This window comes from Aedes albopictus, chromosome 1 (genome assembly GCF_035046485.1).
Source record: "Aedes albopictus strain Foshan chromosome 1, AalbF5, whole genome shotgun sequence".
NCBI lineage: Eukaryota > Metazoa > Arthropoda > Insecta > Diptera > Culicidae > Aedes > Aedes albopictus.
In genome coordinates this window covers 35471935-35492204 of record NC_085136.1, presented here as the reverse complement: position 1 = coordinate 35492204, position 20270 = coordinate 35471935, and the positions used below count along the sequence as shown (strand labels likewise).

The window sequence follows — 20270 nt, the reverse complement described above, 5'->3', positions numbered from 1 at the left end:
GTAGAATTGCAGTATGCTAGTCAAAGCGCTGACTGACCACTGCTGACTCAAATCAGCTACCACATGGCGAATATTTAGCAGGCTAATTCATTTGCATGCCATGGTTGTGAATCCGATTATAACTTTGTATCATGTGATAGCATGTAACTACACAGTTTTTGCGCAAATGCGCTTCCGAGTATGTAATAAGATAAACACTTATAAAGTGAAACTGACTTCAGGAACCTGAATCTCCAGTATATTCTGTTGTTCCTCACCTGGTGTGGCCTCTACACGGCCTTCAGATACTTTATACAGGAAACAGAAGCTTCTCCAAAAGTTGCTTTTAGATTCTTTTCTTAAGTTCTATTTTCCCAGAAGCAGTTTTTTTCTGGGATTTTCTAAAGGAATATTCTTCGAAAGTTCTTCCAAGTATTCTTCTAAAAATTTTCCAGTGGTCTTACCTTATTCCTACTATTATTCCTTCACGAACTGCTCCAGGAATTCCTGCAATAATTACTCCATGAACTCCATTGGACCTTGCTGAACCTTGCTGAAATGTCTCTTCCAGAGATTCCAACAAAAAATCATACAGAGCTTTCCTCAGAAATTGCTCCTAGTATTCCTCCATGTCTATGATTCGTCTAACGGATTCTAAAAATTTACTTACAGATCTTCTGGGAAATGTTTTGATTAAATTTCAGAAGAAACTTTTGGTGAAGTTCCTCAAAATAGAAAACATTGGTAAAACCAACAAACAAATGACAAATGGTAAAACCAACAAAGAAAATGGTAAAATGGATTTTTTCAAGATTCTTGAAAACCCCAGAAACTCAATCAACCTTTAGGACGCGCGCCGTTGTAAAAAAGTACGTGGCAGTTTTAGGATCAAATAGGGGTGATTCATCAGATCGCTCCCATAAAAACTTCAAATTGTTTTTTGAACAGGTTTCCGGGCACCAAAACTCATGAAAATTTGGATTTCGACTCAGTTTGGCATGTAGATTTAGAAAATGGAATTATCTAAACACCGCTAAAGAAGCCAATTATTGTGCTAGTTTTAGTGTGTTTTTTGAAATGCAAAACGTTCTTCTTCTTTTTCTTGGCGTAACGTCCTCACTGGGACAAAGCCTGCTTCTCAGCTTAGTGTTCTATGAGCACTTCCACAGTTATTAACTGAGAGCTTCCTCTGCCAATGACCATTTTGCATGTGTATATCGTGTGGCAGGCACGAAGATACTCTATGCCCAAGGAAGTCAAGGAAATTTCCTTTACGAAAAGATCCTGGACCGACCGGGAATCGAACCCGTCACCCTCAGCATGGTCATGCTGAATACCCGTGCGTTTACCGCCTCGGCTATATGGGTCCTATATACCCATCCCAAGTAACAATTATACTTTTGTGGCAATCCTGAAGTAATTTCTAGGATTGAATAATAAAACTTAGCAATAAAGCTCTTTGTTCTGCAAATCTGAGATTAAATAGGCATAAAATATCCATAAAACTAATCTGGCCCACTCTTCAGGAGATCTTCAAGGCTGCTTTTGAAGACTGCTTCGAAACTAGTTGAATTTATGTACTTACACTGATGAATGATTATAAGAACTTCATAAAACTTTAACAAGAATAGCTTGAGGCATGTTGAGCTGTCTTTCTCAAAAGTGCTAATAGTGCATAATAAATGAAATCTTTTACCTAAGCATTATTCAGATGCGAACTAGTTTTGTTTCATGGATGAAATGTTAAATGAACTGTGAATTAAATTCCATCAAATTGAAATGGCTAAAGCATTAAAATTGCCTGACAGATCATTGATGACAGGGAATCAAAATTGTCCGTGCCATACCCACTTTGTCGTTGATATGCCACCCAAAACATATGAAAATAACAAAGCGCCTCAAAAATAATATCATTCATTAATATACGAAGACATAAATTTCCTATAAAAACAAAAGTCTACGCCACTTTTTCAATTCTTTCTAAACATGGCTGCCGTTGCAAGCGAATAAAACTCATGCAGCCGCCATCAATTGTTATTACCTTTAATCCAAACCACCTCAAAACAATGATGGAACCAAGTCGCCTTGCATGAAATCTACAACATTTATTGAAGATTGATTTTACTAGTGATAATCTTAAGGCAGATTTTTTCGTCTTAAATGAAACTTATTTGTTTTATTCAAGAGTAGCAGCCTTTGACAATTGTTTGTTTACCTTTTTGTAGCTAGAAAGTTTTTTCTGTACATTTTGCGTCAGGAAGTGCCGCTTATATTATAGTTTCGTGTAATTTAAGTAAGTAGTGATGCACTAAATTTACTTGTATTACACTATTTAGCATGAGCATGCGAAGAGTCACAGTAAGTCAATGAGGTACATATACAGGTGGCGCAGATAAACATTGCAAACCACTAGTTGTCTCTTTTGTTCTACCGCTGATCGAATGCAACTCAATTAGTGACGTCACTAATTGAGTTGCATTTGATCAGCGGTAGAACAAAAGAGACAACTAGTGGTTTGCAATGTTTATCTGCGCCACCTGTATCTGTACCTCATTGACAGTAAGTACCCATTTATTTTTGATTCAAGTTACTGTGGCCTGTGTGAGTAACTGGCTGAAGGTTGGACGACAGCAGCAGGGGGGGAGGGACGAATGACCTTCGGGTTAAAGTCCCTCGAACCCAACAAAAAAAAAGAAGCAGCAAGCTACTCACATTTTTGATTGGCTATAAAATGAATATTTCGTCGATATGACTACTTTTGAGCACCAAAACGGCTAAATTAACAGTGAGCAAAAATGTTTGAGTGTTTATATTTGCATAAGAAAGCCAATTTATTGCATAATTTATTATTTTAAATAATAATAAGATAGTTCGCTGTTTTATTATTCCGCTTAGTTCTTGTTCCAGGGTAGAGGCTCTAGCTCAAGAATTGAAAGCTTTAAGAAGTTTTTAAAGGAGAACAACTCAGATGAATTCTACTTTGATAAACGAAGCATAAACTTTCAATAAAATTGGTTGATGTTATGTGTTGAAAATAACTTCAAATACGTCTTAAAACTTATTATAAGATTAAATGCCTTAGTGAATAAAGTTGTTTTATGCGCGATTTTCATAATTAACTTGAAGAAAACTTAAAAACCGCATACGAACGGAGATTATTTTGTCTTGATAAAAACAACTATAAATGTTTCATAAATTCTTCATGCTATGATAAAGCTTCTATAAAAATAAACAAATCTAAAAGGAATTTAAATTGTTACTTGGGATGGATATCCAAAACTGGCGATAGTTAGCAATCACGGTTAAGGACATATATGAGAGAATTTTAACATGGCCGCCGTCACAATAGCTGCCCCTTCAGAACTGGACTATAAATCCTCTACATAGAGATGAGTGGAAGTTACATATGTCGATTCGGCAACGCTGTTTGTTTTGTTTATAACAACTTCCAACACTTGCCACAAAGCTAGATGTTCAAACGTTTTGCGTGACTTTGTTGTGGTGCAAGTTGTTTTGTTTACGTTTGCTAATTATATTTGAACTTTTTTCCCCAAATTTTGAAAAAGATAACAGCGCAATCGAAGTAATCTGAAATGCCTTTGCAATGCGCGAATCTAAGGGGCTGTTCATAAACCACGTAGACCAAAATTTGGCAATCTCAGACCTCCCCCTCCCCCCTCGTAGACTTTTGTCCATACAAAAAAAATTGAGACTTGTATGGAGCGTAGACTTTGGCCAGACCCCCCCTCCAAAAAGTCTACGTGGTTTATGAACAGCCCCTAATCGGCAGAAGCAGAAGTGAATCAAGCAGCAGCAATGAAAGTTTTTTTCGAGAAGAGCAGCGACAAAAGTTTCTTCATGAGCAGAAGCTTTTGAAAGCAGAATTAATTAAATATTATCTTCTTACTAAATTTACATATGCCATCAAATTCTCGATAATAAAAATAAATATTTGTAATATGTTTATTGTCGATTGCAATACCGTTCAAACAACGCATTCCTACAAACGATAAACATGTTCATTTGGTTCACACTTTGACAGTTCTCTCTGCTCGATTGGCTCACAATGGTCTCCTCCGCACATATCTATTAGTGTGGGACACAAAAAGACATTTTACTCCTGTAAACTTTTTGAGTTCCATTTTGGTCCCATATCAACTGTGCAAAATTTCAGATCGATCGGAGAAACTATATTTTAGCGCCAGCCATATTAAGTTTTCATACGATTTAGTATGGGGAAAATCACTTTTTCAAAGAAAAATCGCCACAGGTTGCCCCTTAACTACTAAAAATAAATCGATGAATGATTTCTGTTGGAAATTTTACGGGGAACCAACCCTCCGAAGACCGCGAATCTAGTCGAATCGATCTGAGGCACGTGGAAAAAGTTATTGACTGAAAACCAAATGGCATGCAAACGCTGTTTAACATGTAAGGAATAACAATAAATAATAAAATCTCGTTATTTTATCGATCGGGTGAGGCCTAATAACTTTTTCCGCGAACGTCGCATCGATTTGCTGTCTTCGGAGGTCTGATTCCTAGTAAAGTATTCTACAGAAATCATTCGTCGACTTATTTTTAGGGATCTAGGGGTGACTCCTAGCGATTTTTCTTTGCAGGAGTGAAATTTCCCCATAGTAATTCGTATGAAAAACTAAGAATGGCGGGCGCTAAAATATAGTTTTTCCGATCGATCTGAAATTTTGCACAGTTGATATGGGACCAAAGTGGAACTCAAAAAGTATACAGGAACTTGAGTTTTTCCATTTTTTGTATTTTCCCATATGAACCGTGTACCAGGCTAATATCTATAATGTAGGATTACTAAACTGGACTGACTGTAATGGTGTAGGGATACCACTGATAGGTCATCTTTAAAATTTGTTTAAAAATCCAGATGAAGATTTACCAAGATGATATTTTTATATGTGGTACAAAATAAAAAGTTTTGCATGTTGGTCACAAAAAAGTTTGAGTTTTCGCGAAAACCACTAAAATATCACATCAGTTGCAATGATTGTGATCTAGAGTGCGGATCAATATCAAGTCGTTGCCTGTCATTGTCGTTTTGATATTGATTGGTCTGGAGTGATAGTGACCATCGATGGTGCAATATCAATAGTCACCTGACAAGACTGATATTGTGCAACTCTGGTCAAAATACAGCTGAACGCGCTCCCATCGTCAGTTGGAAAAAGCGTCGAGTGAGGACCTGCACGTAGGCTCTCTTCAAGACTCCCTATCTGGACAAACCTCAAGCGATGGAATATCCGAGGGTTGCTCGAGAACGTTATCCCGCAAGGGTCTGTCAGTGTCATATCAGTCACGCAGTTGCTCGTTGACCGATGATATGACCTTAGTATTCTTTGATAAGTATGTTAGGACTAAAATGCAACAAGCGGTTGATTGTGTGATGGAATCTCAATACCAAGTTATCTCAGTGCTATGTTGTTTGGACAACTATTAAAAACTGATTTAAAAAAAAATGGCGACGTACTTGCCGAAGATAAAAAGTGCGGTGAGTGCCTCTTTTTGGCACGAAATTGTGAAAATAAAGTGAAAAATTAAAAGTAGTGCTTCCCGACGGATGAGAAATATAGTTGTCTACCACAAGCAACCTTAGTGCATTTCTATAAGGTAAGCAAGAAAAATTTGGAGAATTTCTTCACCAGCCTCCACGCTATTCGATGACTGTGGTGAGGGGAGTGAGGTGTAAGGGGGAGACTGGCTGCCATACTCGCTGCCATTTTGAAACCCCTGCAACTATGTCCTTAAGAGCATTTGAGGTTATTCAAAAAGTAACTTTTTGAGATATATTTAGGAGAACTTCTTCTGAAACGTTTTCTTATTTTTTCCAGAAGTTCCCTACAAATGTGCATGTAAGAATTGAAATTATCTTAAGAATAGAAATTAAACGAATCTCTAATTGAACATAGGGTGACGATGGTGACGAGGGTGACACCCAAATTTCCTGAAACTTGGTCGTATGATTTATTTTAATTTGGAAGGATTTGAGGCCATGTTTGAGTTCAACTGCTTTAAAAAAACCATGATATATAGAACAAAACTGCCAAGAATATACAATTTCCTATATGTGCAATTTCCTAGAGGAATCAATTGGCGGATTTCTGAAAGAATTCATAGAAAAACTTCAAAAAGAGAAACCGGCAAGCATTCCTAAAAAAATTGTAAAGTTTTCATGGAAGAAATCTGAGAAAAAAACTGGCAGTATATTCAAGGATTTTTTTTTACCAAAATGTGTTATCAATATTATTATGGAAGTCCTGCCCGAAGAATTAAAAAAAAAAACTATATGAACCCTAGAACCAGAACTATTGTTGGAGAAATTGCCAAAGGCTTTCGGTACTGTCTCAGAAAAGAAAACTCCCACTACAAACCCTCTGTTATTCAATTCAATGCTGTCTTTATTGATTTTCCAGTTTGTATTTTGTAAGAGATTGTTTCTTTTTTTCATTTATATCATTTTTCATAGCAAACAAACCCAAAGAAAACGCCTTGCATACACTGTATTTTCTCAGATTTTTTAACCAACGCTTTTTTGTTGTTGTTGTTGGAAAACAGTGGCATTGATTCCTGATAATATCTTTGACGGTTTTGCATTCCCAGGTATTGTGTTTCACTGCTTTATTTTTGTTTGATTCGACCTTAAGCTTATTGGTTTTTTTGATGATGCTGGACTATTGTGATATTCCTAATTGTGTTTTATATGATGCATTCAGTTTGATTTGTTCCTTCGACTGTCTCTCCAACTCACCTTCCTACCGAACGAGTGAGGTATCGGTTTTGCAAATGCTCCGATTGCGTAAAAACGAAAAAGTAAGCATGCAAAGCGAAAATTTCCGATAAATTTTGTACAACGATATAAAACCATAAATGTGAAAATTGTGTTTTTCTTGATTTGCCTTATTGCTTACACGACAACGACGAGTTGACTAAAATATAAAAAGTGTATTATGACTATGATGATGATAGAGGTGCAACGGCGCAATATCCTGCCCATCCGTGCACGGAGAATGCTTTCAAGACTTAAATAATCCCAAGCCTGTAGTCGCAGTTATCCAAACGCCTGGTTTCTAGAGCAACTGGCAACAGTGATGTTTCTCCCGCTTCGGTTGCTGCACCGTCTCCTGGCTCTTCTTCTTGCGGTTGGAAATGTCCCGAATCAGGTCGTAGAAAATCTAGTGAGGTTTCAACCCGATTACGATTTCAAATGATTCAAACGATTGCCAAAGAAAAGTAACCAAAAAAACGGGAAACAGGTGAATGATAAAACTGAACAAGGTTATGGCTGTGTGCGACTTTGATAGAAATCAAAAATCCAATATGGTGTACACGAGCTCCTCGGAGTGCAAAGATGGCGGAAACACCGACAACTGACGACAGCACGACAAACAATAGCAACACACATACACGTGTACGGTACACTCACACTCTCGCAGCCGCAGAGTTACGCTGTACAGAACTGTTACGGCGCAGTTGTGGCCAATTCTAGCGATGTGACGAAAAGCGTGCGATTCGCAATTACATTTTTAGCGCAGCAAAACAACAATAGACGCAATTGATGGGAGGTTATGGAGTAAAACAAAAGAAAAACAATAGCTTGAAGCAAACTAAAAATAAATGTACACCAATCAGTTAAGCTTAATTTATACGCATTTCTTTCCAGTTTATTTGTTCGCTCTTTTCAATTATTTATGTAACAAATAATTAGCATATTTGCGTGTATGCGATAACCTTCTTTCCTTAATGCTAACGAGTGAACGTCTCTCTTTCTGGTTCTAAACTTGATCGATTCGGCTTAACGTAGATTTTTCCTTACTTCGATCGGTACTTCCTCGCATCGATAATGATACACAGCTTAAACTTAAATAATATTTTAATTTAATTAAAACGGAGATTTTCTTCCAGCTGTTGTGTCTCTCTAGTCCACTGCTACATGTGGTGTGTATGTTCGTGAGTGTCTGTGTGGTGTACAGGTGAAAGTATATGTGTGTGTGTTCTTTTCTGCGAGTAGAGTGTGGATGAATCTTGATCCGGTTTACTTCTGCTCACGGTTGTTTGTTCAGCACACTTGTACAGCACGGAGGATTCGGAGCTTTCGCACCTTCTATATCAGCGTACACTTGAGTTTCCTTCGTTTCGACTTGTCTTTGGCGCGTCCGTTCGGTGCTTTCGAGTCTTCCGTTTTTCGCGAGCGTATTTCGCGCATCAAGTCAAAGAACACCTGTTTTTATGGGAGTGTGGGAAGGTTGAGGAAAGAGAGTAAGAGAGACGCAATATTGTGAACATTTCCGACGATTAGGGTAGAAAAGGCGAGGTGAGAAAAGGTAGAAAAAGTTCGAAGTTCTAGACCATTTATCTTATCAATCTAATGTACATATAGGGTAAATCGCCAATTGTTGCATGACTTAAAACTTTCCAATTGTTGCACACCTTATAAGAAAAGCATGGAATGTGCAACATTTACATGACCCGACGCGATACAAGACATAACATTAATCCTTTTTACAATCGTTACGATTGTAAACGATTGAACGATGAGTGTTATCCCAGTCAACACACGATCGCATATGATGTTGAATAGAGTGCAAAAGTGGAGGCGATATATGCACACATATACGCGGTTTAATGGATGCATGTACGCATATGGCCTCCACTTTAGCATCCTATTCAACACCACATAAGACTGTGTTACCTGGGATGTCTTGTCTCGCGTCGCGTCTTGTGCATGTCAGATAGTTTTGTTCTAACGTTAAAACAAAACATAAAAATGAGTACTCAATGCAATGTGCAATAATTGGCGAGTTGCTAAGCCGTACAATAATTGGCCATTTACACTGTTTTTGTCCCGAAACCATTTGGGTGTATAACTAATATTTGTTGTTACTTTAACATGCATGAAACGTTTTTAAACTTCTGTCAATAAAATCTAGTTTTTTATTTGTGTTTTATTCTCTGTAAGTCCCGGGAGACCCCCGATGATAACTACCATTACTCCAAAGTCAGTTGTTCTAAGCAGTTTCAGAATAAAATAAATACCACACTGTTCGATAAGAAGATATTGTTCAATGACATCCATATTCCTTGAAGAAATTTGTATTGTCATACAAATTAGATTGTAATCATAGTTTCATACAAAATAGTAAAAACAATGTGTAACTTCACTCCTTTCAATGCATTTGTGCTAAGAAATTCGTATACAAATATGCTTACTTGTATACCAAACAAAAAAAAACATGGAACGGCCTCACTAAGCAAGCTTGGCCCATGGCTCTTTCACATACTGAAAGTGTCCTAGGCATCATTCCATTCAGAGCTGACTGTCTTTAATCAGAGGAAACATTCAAAATGCCACATACAATGTATACCGCAATTCCTCTTTTAATTTGTTTCTCATTTTCTCACAGAAATCTTTTCGCGAGTTTTCCCCTAAATTTATATTTATTTTATATTAATTCTGAATTAAACTATCGTTACGAGTTTATTTCTTGAATTTGAGCATTTAAGGTTCTGGTGCAATGTTAGACTGAGATTGCAAGACGTTTGTCCTTAATATTTGTTTGCTGGATTACTCATAGAACAGTTTTTCGAGATGTCCCAATTTTTCTCAGGATCGTCCGGTGTTCCTTTCGAAATTTCTCAAAAGGATCGTCCATAAATGACGTAGCATTTTAGGAGGAATGGTGAGTCCCTAAAAATTCTAAGAGCCATGAATTAGGTATGGTGAAACAGGCTACGAATTTCCAAATTGGGGCTACGTCTCTTCAATAGGTCATTGTGAAGTTTCTCGCAAGATTTACCTCGATTTCTTCCGACATTTCAGTGGGAATTTCTTACAAGGAACTATGGGGGAAGAACTCCATGAGAAATATCAGCAATAGCTGCTGCAAAAATCCCAAAAGGCATTCCGAAAAAAATATCTTAGTAGAAAGTATAGGATTAATTCAGAAAAACTCAGCGACATTCCAGGATGAACAGCGGAAGAAATCTTTTGAGAGAATTCCCGGGAGAAATTACGAGAGAAATCTCAGGATTTTTTTTTGAAGAAATTACTAAGAAAAACTGAAAGAAATCCTAGGAGGAGCTCCTGCAAAACAATCGTCAAAAACTCCCTAAGCCTAAGGAATCTTTTGAAGAAGTCAAACAGAAATCAGGGAAAACTACCAAGAACAACAAATGTAGCAACTCTGGCAGAAAATCCGGGGAGATCTCTAGAGAAATACCGAAGAGGAACGCCGGAAGGAATCGCAGAAAATCTTCAAGAGGATCCCAAGAGAAACTCTTAGAGAAATTCCGCGACAACATGTGCGATATATCTTGAGAGAAACTCTTGTGGAGATCTATGGATAAGTCCTGGAAGAAATCCCACAAAACCCGTTTATGGGTATGAAGAACTTCTGGAAAATCCCACGAGAGACTGGCAGCAATACCAAGAAAACCTCTGCAAGATATTCTGTATAGAAATTCTCTAGGATCTCCGTAAAAAATACCCTAGGAGAAGTCAATCGGAATTCAGGAAACTTATAAAATTTTCTAGGAAGTATACCGGAAAAAAATATTTGCATATTGGAAAATAAATGCCGGTAGGGTTCCGGAAGAGTGTCCGGGAGGAATTCAAAACGAAATTCCAAGAAAAACAACGTAGAAAAATACTAAAGGAATCTTGTGATAAATCCTCGGAGGTAATCCAAGAGATGTATCCGCAACATCTTATCTGAATCGTCGGATTACTAAAACTAACTGTTAGATCTAAAAATCCTCCTCCTGTTCAGCTGTGTATTTTTGAACAATCATCCGGAGTAATTTCAAACGTCTTCAAACGTTTTCACAAACATGCAGTAATAACACATAGTCAAAAGAGGTAAACACTACCAAGGCCGAGCGCAGAAGGAGGGTGATTTAGGGGGCTTAACCCGAACCCCCCTCCCTTCCCTCCCCACCATTCTGGACAGGGGACAGAAAAAACAACAATTATTTTCTCTCATTTGAAAGAACTACTCTTTATCTTTCCATTTCTAGCTTTGACTGCCTAGATAAATCGGAAATATTTTTTATGCGACAGATTAAACTTTTTCATTTTTTACGGTTTTTGTCCACTTTTTGTTTACCTTGTTGTTAGTAATGGCTGAATTATTGAAACAGTTTACATCACATAAAACAAATTCTAAACAGATGAAAAAATATGCAAAACTGTTACCGCTCAACAGCACAATTGTGCTGGTTCGTCACGAAAGGGATATACACAAACTTTTTCATTCATACCAACAATGTAGGTAGTGAACTCTACTTCTGGTTCGTTAAACATAATGCTTAATGCTTTATTTTTTATCTGCGCAAAACCTCCCTGAGTATTCAGGATTCAGGTAATCGAGTATTGTGTATTTCACTGACAAATTGCGAAATAAATTTGTGAGAAAAAAAAAAACACTTGTTTTGGTGTGATTCGGCAACTCCGTTTCGCTAGTCCGGCGCTTTAACCAACTAAGCTACAGAACAAGTTACGATTCTGTGTAATTGAAAGTCAAACTGGATTCAATGCACCACCCTAACCGGGTCCGTCTTGGAAATTATGAGCGCGTGCGAATTGTTTCTGCGAGAAGAAACGATGCCCTACGACCATGACCGAATGGTCAGTACGAAATCAGTATGCGTTGAGCACTCAACGCGGCCGCATGCTAGAAAGACCAACTACTGAACGGACGAATATTCTCCTGAGTATTTCTCTGTTAAAAATTCTCGGTTTTCCAGGTCTGTTTATTTAAGTAGTACACATCTTTTGCTTTAACTTAGCTCAGCTCTAGATTCTGTCAAACTCCTCCTCCTCCTCTCCTCTTCTTGGCGTAACGTCCTCACTGGGACAAAGCCTGCTTCTCAGCTTAGTGTTCTATGAGCACTTCCACAGTTATTAACTGAGAGCTTCCTCTGCCAATGACCATTTTGCATGTGTATATCGTGTGGCAGGCACGAAAATACTCTATGCCCAAGGAAGTCAAGGAAATTTCCTTTACGAAAAGATCCTGGACTGACCGGGAATCGAACCCGTCACCCTCAGCATGTTCATGCTGAATACCCGTGCGTTTACCGCCTCGGCTATATGGGTCTGTCAAACTAAGATAGCTCAAAGACATCAGGAAACAGTAAACGCTGGAACTCAATCGTATAAATAATTAAACCAGAGTAGAAGAAAAGAGCTCAATAATAACATATTCTGATATTAAGATCAAACTGTGCTATTGGTTTAATTTATATAAGAGATAAAAGATTTAAAAATAATATCTAAAATTTACTCTTGGAACATATTTAGATCATATTTAGATATTATAAGATCTAACCAATAGCAGCGAGCTATTCGCTTGATATTGAAATATCAAATTTTGATGTTGTTGAGATGCTCCAGGAATATTTTTCAAATATTATTCAGATATCAATCAAACCAATATCACGTTTTGATCGTCAGTACTTCACCTCTACCCGGGAACAGTCAACTTATATAGTTTAGACCGTGAGAAGTACGAACCGCAGTCAACCTCAAGTCACCTCATCCTTTGGAGCCAGAATATCTGAATGGAATTTTTCCCGTGAAGATCAAGTATTAGTAACAAACGCTTATTCTACCCATGATAGAGGTTTTTAAGGTTAGTCTAGTTCAGGGGACACATGGCAAACGGTTGGCGTAAAGTTGAAATCTTCTTTATTCCCAAAACTTAAAAAAGCATTAGACCGATAAGCCTATCGTCGGCAATGCTAAAAACTATAAAAGAGATATTGTGTGCGAAGGGAATTTGCGTATTTTTGGCAGTTTTGTTCTCTTCTCTAAAACCGATTGAACTCAAAACTAACTCCAGAACTTTCGTTCCCCACCAAACAAAATTTTACGTCAAAGTTTTAGGTCATTTGGCTGACAAAATCCATCAAGATGAAGAGAAAAAAGCTGCCGAGAATAGCCATAATCACCCTACATAAAAACTATGCAGCTTTTCTAAGCTCTATTGACTTTCCAAAGCGAAAAGTATACAAACTCAGGACTACACGTGTTAAGGGGCTATTAGACTGTTTGTCATAAAGACAAATATTTGTCATTGTAGCCCGACATTCATCCGAGGTTGCCATGATTTACGTTGAGTTGGTCATTTGTTGGGCTTGTTTGGCCAAATATTTGTCATGTCTAATGGGACCTTTACTCCTATAGATTGAAAAAACTTTTTTTTGTAAAAGAAATAGCTCAGAAAAAAAAACGTCGAAGTTGTTGCATATGCGTTGTTTTAGCAAGAATGGAATTTACTTTCAACTACACTCATTCCTGATGTCAGCGAGAAGAACTACAAATAAGTCCTTCCAAAATTATCATAGTGTCTTTCACAAAAAGATGAAATCAGTAACAAATTTTGAAAACGACGTATAAACAATGGTGTAGCATTGATTATACGTCGTTTTCAAAATTTGTTACTGAAATGTGAAATTGCAACCGCTTCCCTTAGATCAAACTTAACTAGTTCCTAGTCCAAGTAAAGTTCTACACCATGTCAATATCCTTGATGCAAAACTAAACTTAAGGTTGAAGGATTCATCATTGACATAATTGTCATCATTGAAAATTCGAAAGCAGTTTTCTCGGTCGAAAATTGAAGTTTTACATTGAAAATGTATTCACTGTACTTCATCTAGCATCCGCAATACAGTGAATACATTTTCACTGCAGAATTTTCAGCTTTGAACGAAAAACTGCTTTTGAATTTTCAATGATGACAATCAATCATGACAATGACGAATCCTTCAACCTTAAATACTCTTCTTGAAACACTCAATTCGCTCTGGGTTCGCTCATGTGCAATCAAAAATGGGGGGAACTAGGTCTAATATGGTCAAGTGAATCTATAAATCATTCGTCCTAGAATCACTTGTGCTTTTGTCTAATGGCGTTTAATAAATTAGGTTATGTTACGGGTAGGATGAACAAAAATTTAACGTGCTACCTGTATAGCAATAACCGGCGCAGTTCACAACACTCGTTCTGTAGAACGATTGAATGCATATTTCATCATAAACAAAATGTTAATCCTGTAGAAGCCTTCATTTCCCCCACCTGTGTATAATGTAAACAGTGTTTTCTTTCCATCAATTCTACTGGAACTTTAAATAATATTTGAAATGTCCGTAGAACACTGTTATTTCAATTAATATATTACTAACATCAACATAATTCTAGATGACTGAATACAGAACTGACTTTTTTATACAAACTAAAAGAATTGATTGTAGGTGATAACCGAGAATGTAAATTAAAATTTGTTAATGTTAGTAACGCTTAAGATTTAATTTTAACAAGAGAAAAAAACAAGCAACCAAAGCAGCAAACAAAAGCAACAATAAGCCAAATTTTCATTATATAGCAAAACAATCAAAACCAAATAAACCCACCACCAAAATAGAAGCGGTCTCAAAATTCCAACAAAACCGATAAGCGATCAAGACCTACCTTATCGACATTCTCGCGCGTCTTCGCCGACGTTTCGACGTATGGCACTCCCCACTGCTGCGCACGGCCCTGGCACTCGGCCAGCGGCACCTTCCGTTTGTCGTTCAGGTCGCACTTGTTCCCGACGAGCAGAAATGGGATATTTTCGTCGTTTTTCACGCGCAATATCTGTTCCCTGGAATTGGAGGGTACGATTTAATATAAAAAAAAACTAAGACTAATTCCACCCCTACAATTATTAATTGTCGACCGTCGTGACTCGTGACTTACCGAAACTCCTGTGTCGCCTGAAAGCTGTCGTCCTCGGTGATTGAAAACACGCACAGGAACCCTTCACCGCTGCGGAAGTAGTTGTCGCGAATGGCTGCGTAGTCTTCCTGGCCGGCCGTGTCCAGAATGTCGATCTGTACCTCTTCGCCGTCGAGGACCACCTGCCCAGAAGCGTAAGAGGGGAGAACGAATGGACGGGAATTAGATGGTTATCGCAACTGGCGCCAAAGGGCACCGAATCAGTTTTATATGTTGAAGAAGTAGGTATCATTAGGCCGACATCGTAATTCACAAAATCGTTCCACGTGCAATGTGCTGTATTGTTTACATGGGACAGTGGTGCGAATAACTGCTACATAATTAGTGAAGGAACATTCACTTTCTTCCCCATTTGCACGTTGGTGAATGCTGCTATTCAACAATCCCTCATTGAAATGTGTCGTTGAATTTAACGAGTAAGGCGCCGTCCACATATTATGTAACGCTCTAGGGGGAGGGGGGAGTATGGCCGAACGTTACGCTCCATTCAAAAATTTTCGGGTTGTCATACAAAAAAGCGTTACGGAGGGGGGAGGGGGGTCTAAAAATGTCGATTTTAGCGTTACGTAATAAATGGATGCTGCCTAAATGAGACGTTTCTGTGGGTTGTTGGACAATTTGTGTTTAAGGTAACAGGTAGTAGTCATAGGTGTAATCGATAATTATTTATTCAAGTTACGGTGAAGGCTGGGTATTTTGCGTAATTCAGAACCCATTGAGATCATTGGCCTCTGTCCAGCAACTCCTATCCCTACCTTCACGTGGCACCGATCGGACTGCGAGCAACCTGAGGAAAGATCGTGTAAGGAGGGGGTTTAAGGAGGTACCGGGAGATCTCAGGGGAATTTCAAAAGTGTTTTAGGCGGCCCCAGCGGGTTTTTGAGGGATACCTGGCTGGAATCTTTAGGTACGTTTCAAGGGGTTTCCAGAGGCTTTCAAGGGGATCCGATGGGATTCCAGGTTAGTTACAGAGGTTCTCAGAGGCGTTTCATGGATTTTCAGAGGGTACCAGGAGATCTCAAGAACATTTCAAGGAGGTTTCAGGGGGCACCAGGAGATCTCAGAGGCGTTTCAAGCGGTCCTAGTGGGGTATCAGAGGGTTGCAGAGGTCTCAGAGGCGATTCAAGGGGTTTTCAAAGGCCTTCAATGGAGTCCAATGGGATTTTAGGGGAGTTTCATGGTGTCCAAGGGGGCTCCAGTTGGCCTCTGCACACTTGATTGAATACCGTATTCGGTGAATTTTTGACGAAGTTAGAACAACTAAATATAGCAATGCCGAATTGTTTACCTTTTGCACCCGTTTTTGACAGTTGGTGTACTGAGCTTCAGTAAAATCGGTTACCGAGCCTACCGAAAAGGGCAACTCAGGATAGAGTATGTGGGGCGCTTCAGGGGTCTCAAGGATTTCCTGAGATGTTTCGGGGTCAGGGTCGTTTCAGGGGCGTTGCATGGGGCTCCAAGGGGGAATCGGTTCACGTGTACGAAGGGATTTCAAAGGCTTTTAATGTGATCTTTGGGTCGTATCAATGGGTTTCAGGGAGTTCCAGGCGAATTCAGGTGGTTTCAGAGACGCTACAGGGTTCAGGGGATCTCAGGGGCCTCAGAAACACTTCAAATGGTTTCAGTGGATTACATGGGAATTCAGGGGTCTCAAGAGACGCTTCATGAGGGATCAGCGGTGTTCCAGGAGGTTTCAAACGGAGTACCATGAGATCTCAGGGGCGTTTCATAGGGAAAGGTTTCAGTAAAGGGGTACACACCTAATTTGGAATGCCGAATCTCGGTTAACGAATGCCGAGATTTGCACAGCCGAGAATTCAGCTAAATGTTTTCATGAAATTCAGCTTACAAATGCCGTGAATCAGTATAACATACCTTGTTGCCAAGCAACCAAGCATCGTGTTAGCTGAGTCTCGGATAAAATTTAGAAACCGAGATTGGCACAGCCGAGCTAAGGAAATAAAACTGAGTGTACTATGAGAGCTCAGATGTGTTTCAAGAGTGTCTCAGGGCCACCTCAGGGGCGTTTCAGGGAGTCTCAGGCGCGTTTCAGGGAGTTTCAGGAGCGTCTCAGGGAGTTTCAGGGGGTACCAGGAGATCTCAGAGTCGTTTCAAAACGCCCTGAGACCCTGTGGAAGTTTTGTGGGACCCCATGAGGCCATTTGGAACGCTCCAAAGGCCTCCCGGAATCTCCATGAAACCCCATGAAACGCCTATAAGAACCCCTAAAACACCCCTAAGATCTCTTGAGTCCCCCAATACTACCTGAGACCCCCTTTAAATGGCGATCCATAGCCTCAACCACTAGGCTAACTAGAGACCTCTGATGCCTCTGACATCACCCGCAATTCTTCCCCCTGAAATGCCACAGAGACACCCTGCAATTCCACTGAAAACCCCTGAAACGCCCATGAGTCCCCTAAAGAATCCTGAGACCTCCTGGGAATTTTGGAAGCAGGCTGACAAGGGTGAAGGGGAGGTGGTTTTGCTTTGCAAACCTGAGCGTCTGTGTTTCAGGAAAAGCGGCTCAAAACAGCCAGCGTCTGTTCCTTATGTTAGGGGCGGCTGATCGCCGTCCGAGTGCCAGAGAAGGATTTTAAGCTCAACTGTGCACTATTGTCCTCTGGAATGTAATCTCAACTTCATAGGAGCACCGGCATACTCGCCGATATACTGAAGGACCGCGGCTTCGGCATAATAGCACTGCAGAAGGAGTGTTGGACATGATCCATGGTGCGAACGTTTAGACGTTATCATACACACTTAATTCAGATTGCCGGGATATCAGCATTTTTCCATTCTTTTGCCGAGATTTGCACAGCCGAGTAATCAGCAAACAACAATTTTGCTGAGATCTCAGCAATTTTGACAGTTCATTGCTGAGCTTCGGCAATCGTTTTGCTGAGAGTCAGCTAACAAATGTCACTTTTTGCTGGGATATCAGCTGATAGTTTTACTGAGCAGACGGCTGTGCGCGTTTTTGCCGAGCCGTCAAATCTGTTTTGAGTGTGTACCTTCTACCAGAGCTGTGTCATTGTACAGGTTGAGGATCAAGGGTCGATTTTTCCACTACCGCATAATCTACGTGCATATCCCACACTCCGGAAGCACTGATGATGACAAGGACGCAGCTCAAACGCGAAATACGACCGCTGCCCAACGCTGCGGTACCGGTACTGTCAACAATGTACGGTACCGGCGACCACTACGGTACAACCTAGAGCGACTAAAACGACCGGAGGACGCCTCAGCATACGCGCTGAATCTCGAGGCCGCGTTGCCAGACGAGGGCGAGCTCGATGAGGCCCCTCTAGAGGACTGCTGGAGTACAGTGAAAGCAGCCATCAACGAAGCAGCCGAGAGTCGACGGAATGAATGACGAAGAGCGCGACGGTTTTGGAGGAGAAGAACGCAGCGCGGGCGGTAATGCTGCAGCAAGGGATCCGACAGAACGTGGAACGTTACAAACAGAAGCGGAAACAGCAGACCCACCTCTTTCGGGAGAAAAAGTGCCGCCTGGAAGAAGCGAAGCGCGAAGAAATGGAACTGCAGTGCTGTTCCCATGAAACACGGAAGTTCTACCAGAAGCTCAAAGCATCCCGCAACGGCTTCGTGCCGCCAGCCGAAAAATGCAGGAATAAGGACGGAGGCCTCTTGATGGACGGACGTGAGGTGATCGAAAGGTGGAAGCAGCACTTCGATCAGCACCTGAATGGCGTGGAGAACGTAGGCACGGGAGACAACGGCAACGGAGGGAACGACTACGCCAATGCAGTAGATGGCGGAAATGAGCCAACTCCCACGCTGAGGAATGTCGACTTTTTTAGGATTCCCGGGTAAATTATTTGGAGAAATCTAGCCTTAAGTTAAATTCTGGGTGAAATCCGCAGAAGAATATCAGAAAGAATCGCGGGGAAATTCCTCGAATCATTCCAAGAGAAATCCCTGAAAATAACCTTGAAGTAATCCTGGCCTGGGAAGGAATCAAGGAAGGAATTCTGGGACGATTTCCGAAAGGAACACCTGGAGGAACCCCTGAAAGAATCCCGTTAGAAATCCTTAAATGAATCCTAGAAGCAATCCATTACATAATCCTGGAGTAATCCCTGAAAGCAATTCGCAAGGAATCCCAGGAAAAATCTAGGAAGAAATCAGGAATTCATGAATGAATCGTGAGAGGTTTCCTGGAGAAATCACGAAACATCAGTAGAATGTTGGGGTCAATATGGCCCAGACAGGCTCGCTGAACATGCACTATGTCATCGTGGTGCGCCTACCTTAACATCTTAGGAAGGTTTTAAAAGCTTTGGGATGGATTCTTTAAAAGAATCTTGGGAGAAATTCCTGAAGGAATCCCGGGAGAAATCCTTAACGGAAATCCGAAAACAATCAATGAAGGAATCGCGAGGTAAATGTGTGAAAGAATCCCTGAAAGAATCAAGTAGTAACACCTGAAAAAATCCAGGAGCAATTCGCGAAGAAATCCCTAAAAATCTAGGAAGGAATACCTGAAAGAAATTCCTTAAGTAACCCCGGGAGAAATCAATGCGTGAATTAATGGAGGAATCCCAGACGAAATCCCCAAAGCAATCCCGGGAGAATTCTTGAAAGGAATTCAGGGAGGAATTCCTAAATGTATCTCGGAAGGAATCCATGAAGGAAGCCCGGTAGAAACACCATGAAGAATTTAGAAAGAATTCATTTGAATTTCCTGAAGAAATCTTCACAAGAAACTTTTAAAAACTCTTAAAAGGAGTCCATCTAGATATTCTGGAAAAATCCTTGATAAAATCCCAGGAAAAATCCCAATACGAATTATTGTAGGAATCCCAGAAGAAATCGCTAGAGGAATTCCTAAAGAAATTCCTGAAGAATTCTCCGGAGAAATCCCAAAATCACATACCTTCCACCTGGAAGTCAAACCAGGAAGAATTCTTGTGGAATTCCAGGTGCAAAATCGGGAATAGTCCGTGAAAGAATCAATGAAGGAAGCTCGGGAGGATTCCCTGATGGAAGAACTGCTTGCAGAAATCCTGGGAGAAATCTTCAACGGAGGAATCCTTAAATCCCTGACAGCATCCTGGAGGAATTCCTTAGGAAAAAACGGTAAGGAGCAATGAAGGAATCTCCAAAGGAATCCTAAAAGTGGGCTTCGTGACCATGAGATTAGGGGCGTCGGTCGTCTGGCCGTTTCGTATGCCTCGCAATGAGGGTTCCATTCCCGCTCCAGTCGGTGAAGAGTTTTCGTCAAATGGAAAGTTCTCTACTGGACCACTAGGTGTTTCGTGTGCTGTCCAGTGTCTCGTGTTAGTGATCGTTCAGTCTGTGCAACATCTGCTAGCAAGAGGTGAAGTTTCTTTTTTAGGGAATTCATCCTAAGGAAACCAGGAAAAGTCAACGAAGAAATCCCGAGAGTAAAGTCCTTGTAGAAATCCCGGAAGTAATCCTCGAAGAAAGCTCGAAAAAAGCCAAAATTCCGGGA

At 40.1% G+C, this 20270-nt stretch overlaps 1 protein-coding gene across 4 annotated transcripts in view; it reads right to left on the bottom strand.

Annotated features, from left to right (window-relative positions):
• Nucleotides 1-6384: 6384 nt before the first annotated feature.
• The window catches only part of LOC109428515 (ras-related protein Ral-a), a 74001-nt gene continuing 60115 nt past the window's right edge, over nucleotides 6385-20270 (bottom strand). For 3 of the 4 annotated variants that reach the window (XM_062844357.1, XM_062844359.1, XM_062844358.1), the window contains exons 3-5: nucleotides 14750-14910; nucleotides 14480-14654; nucleotides 7639-8227 (exon numbers count right to left, since the gene is read on the bottom strand). In XM_062844357.1, coding sequence (XP_062700341.1) covers nucleotides 8111-8227; nucleotides 14480-14654; nucleotides 14750-14910 — 453 coding nt within the window. In that variant the 3' untranslated portion in view covers nucleotides 7639-8110. Of the gene's footprint in view, nucleotides 7182-7638; nucleotides 8228-14479; nucleotides 14655-14749; nucleotides 14911-20270 lie in introns of those variants that run through there. The other variant, XM_062844360.1, reaches the window with a different exon arrangement.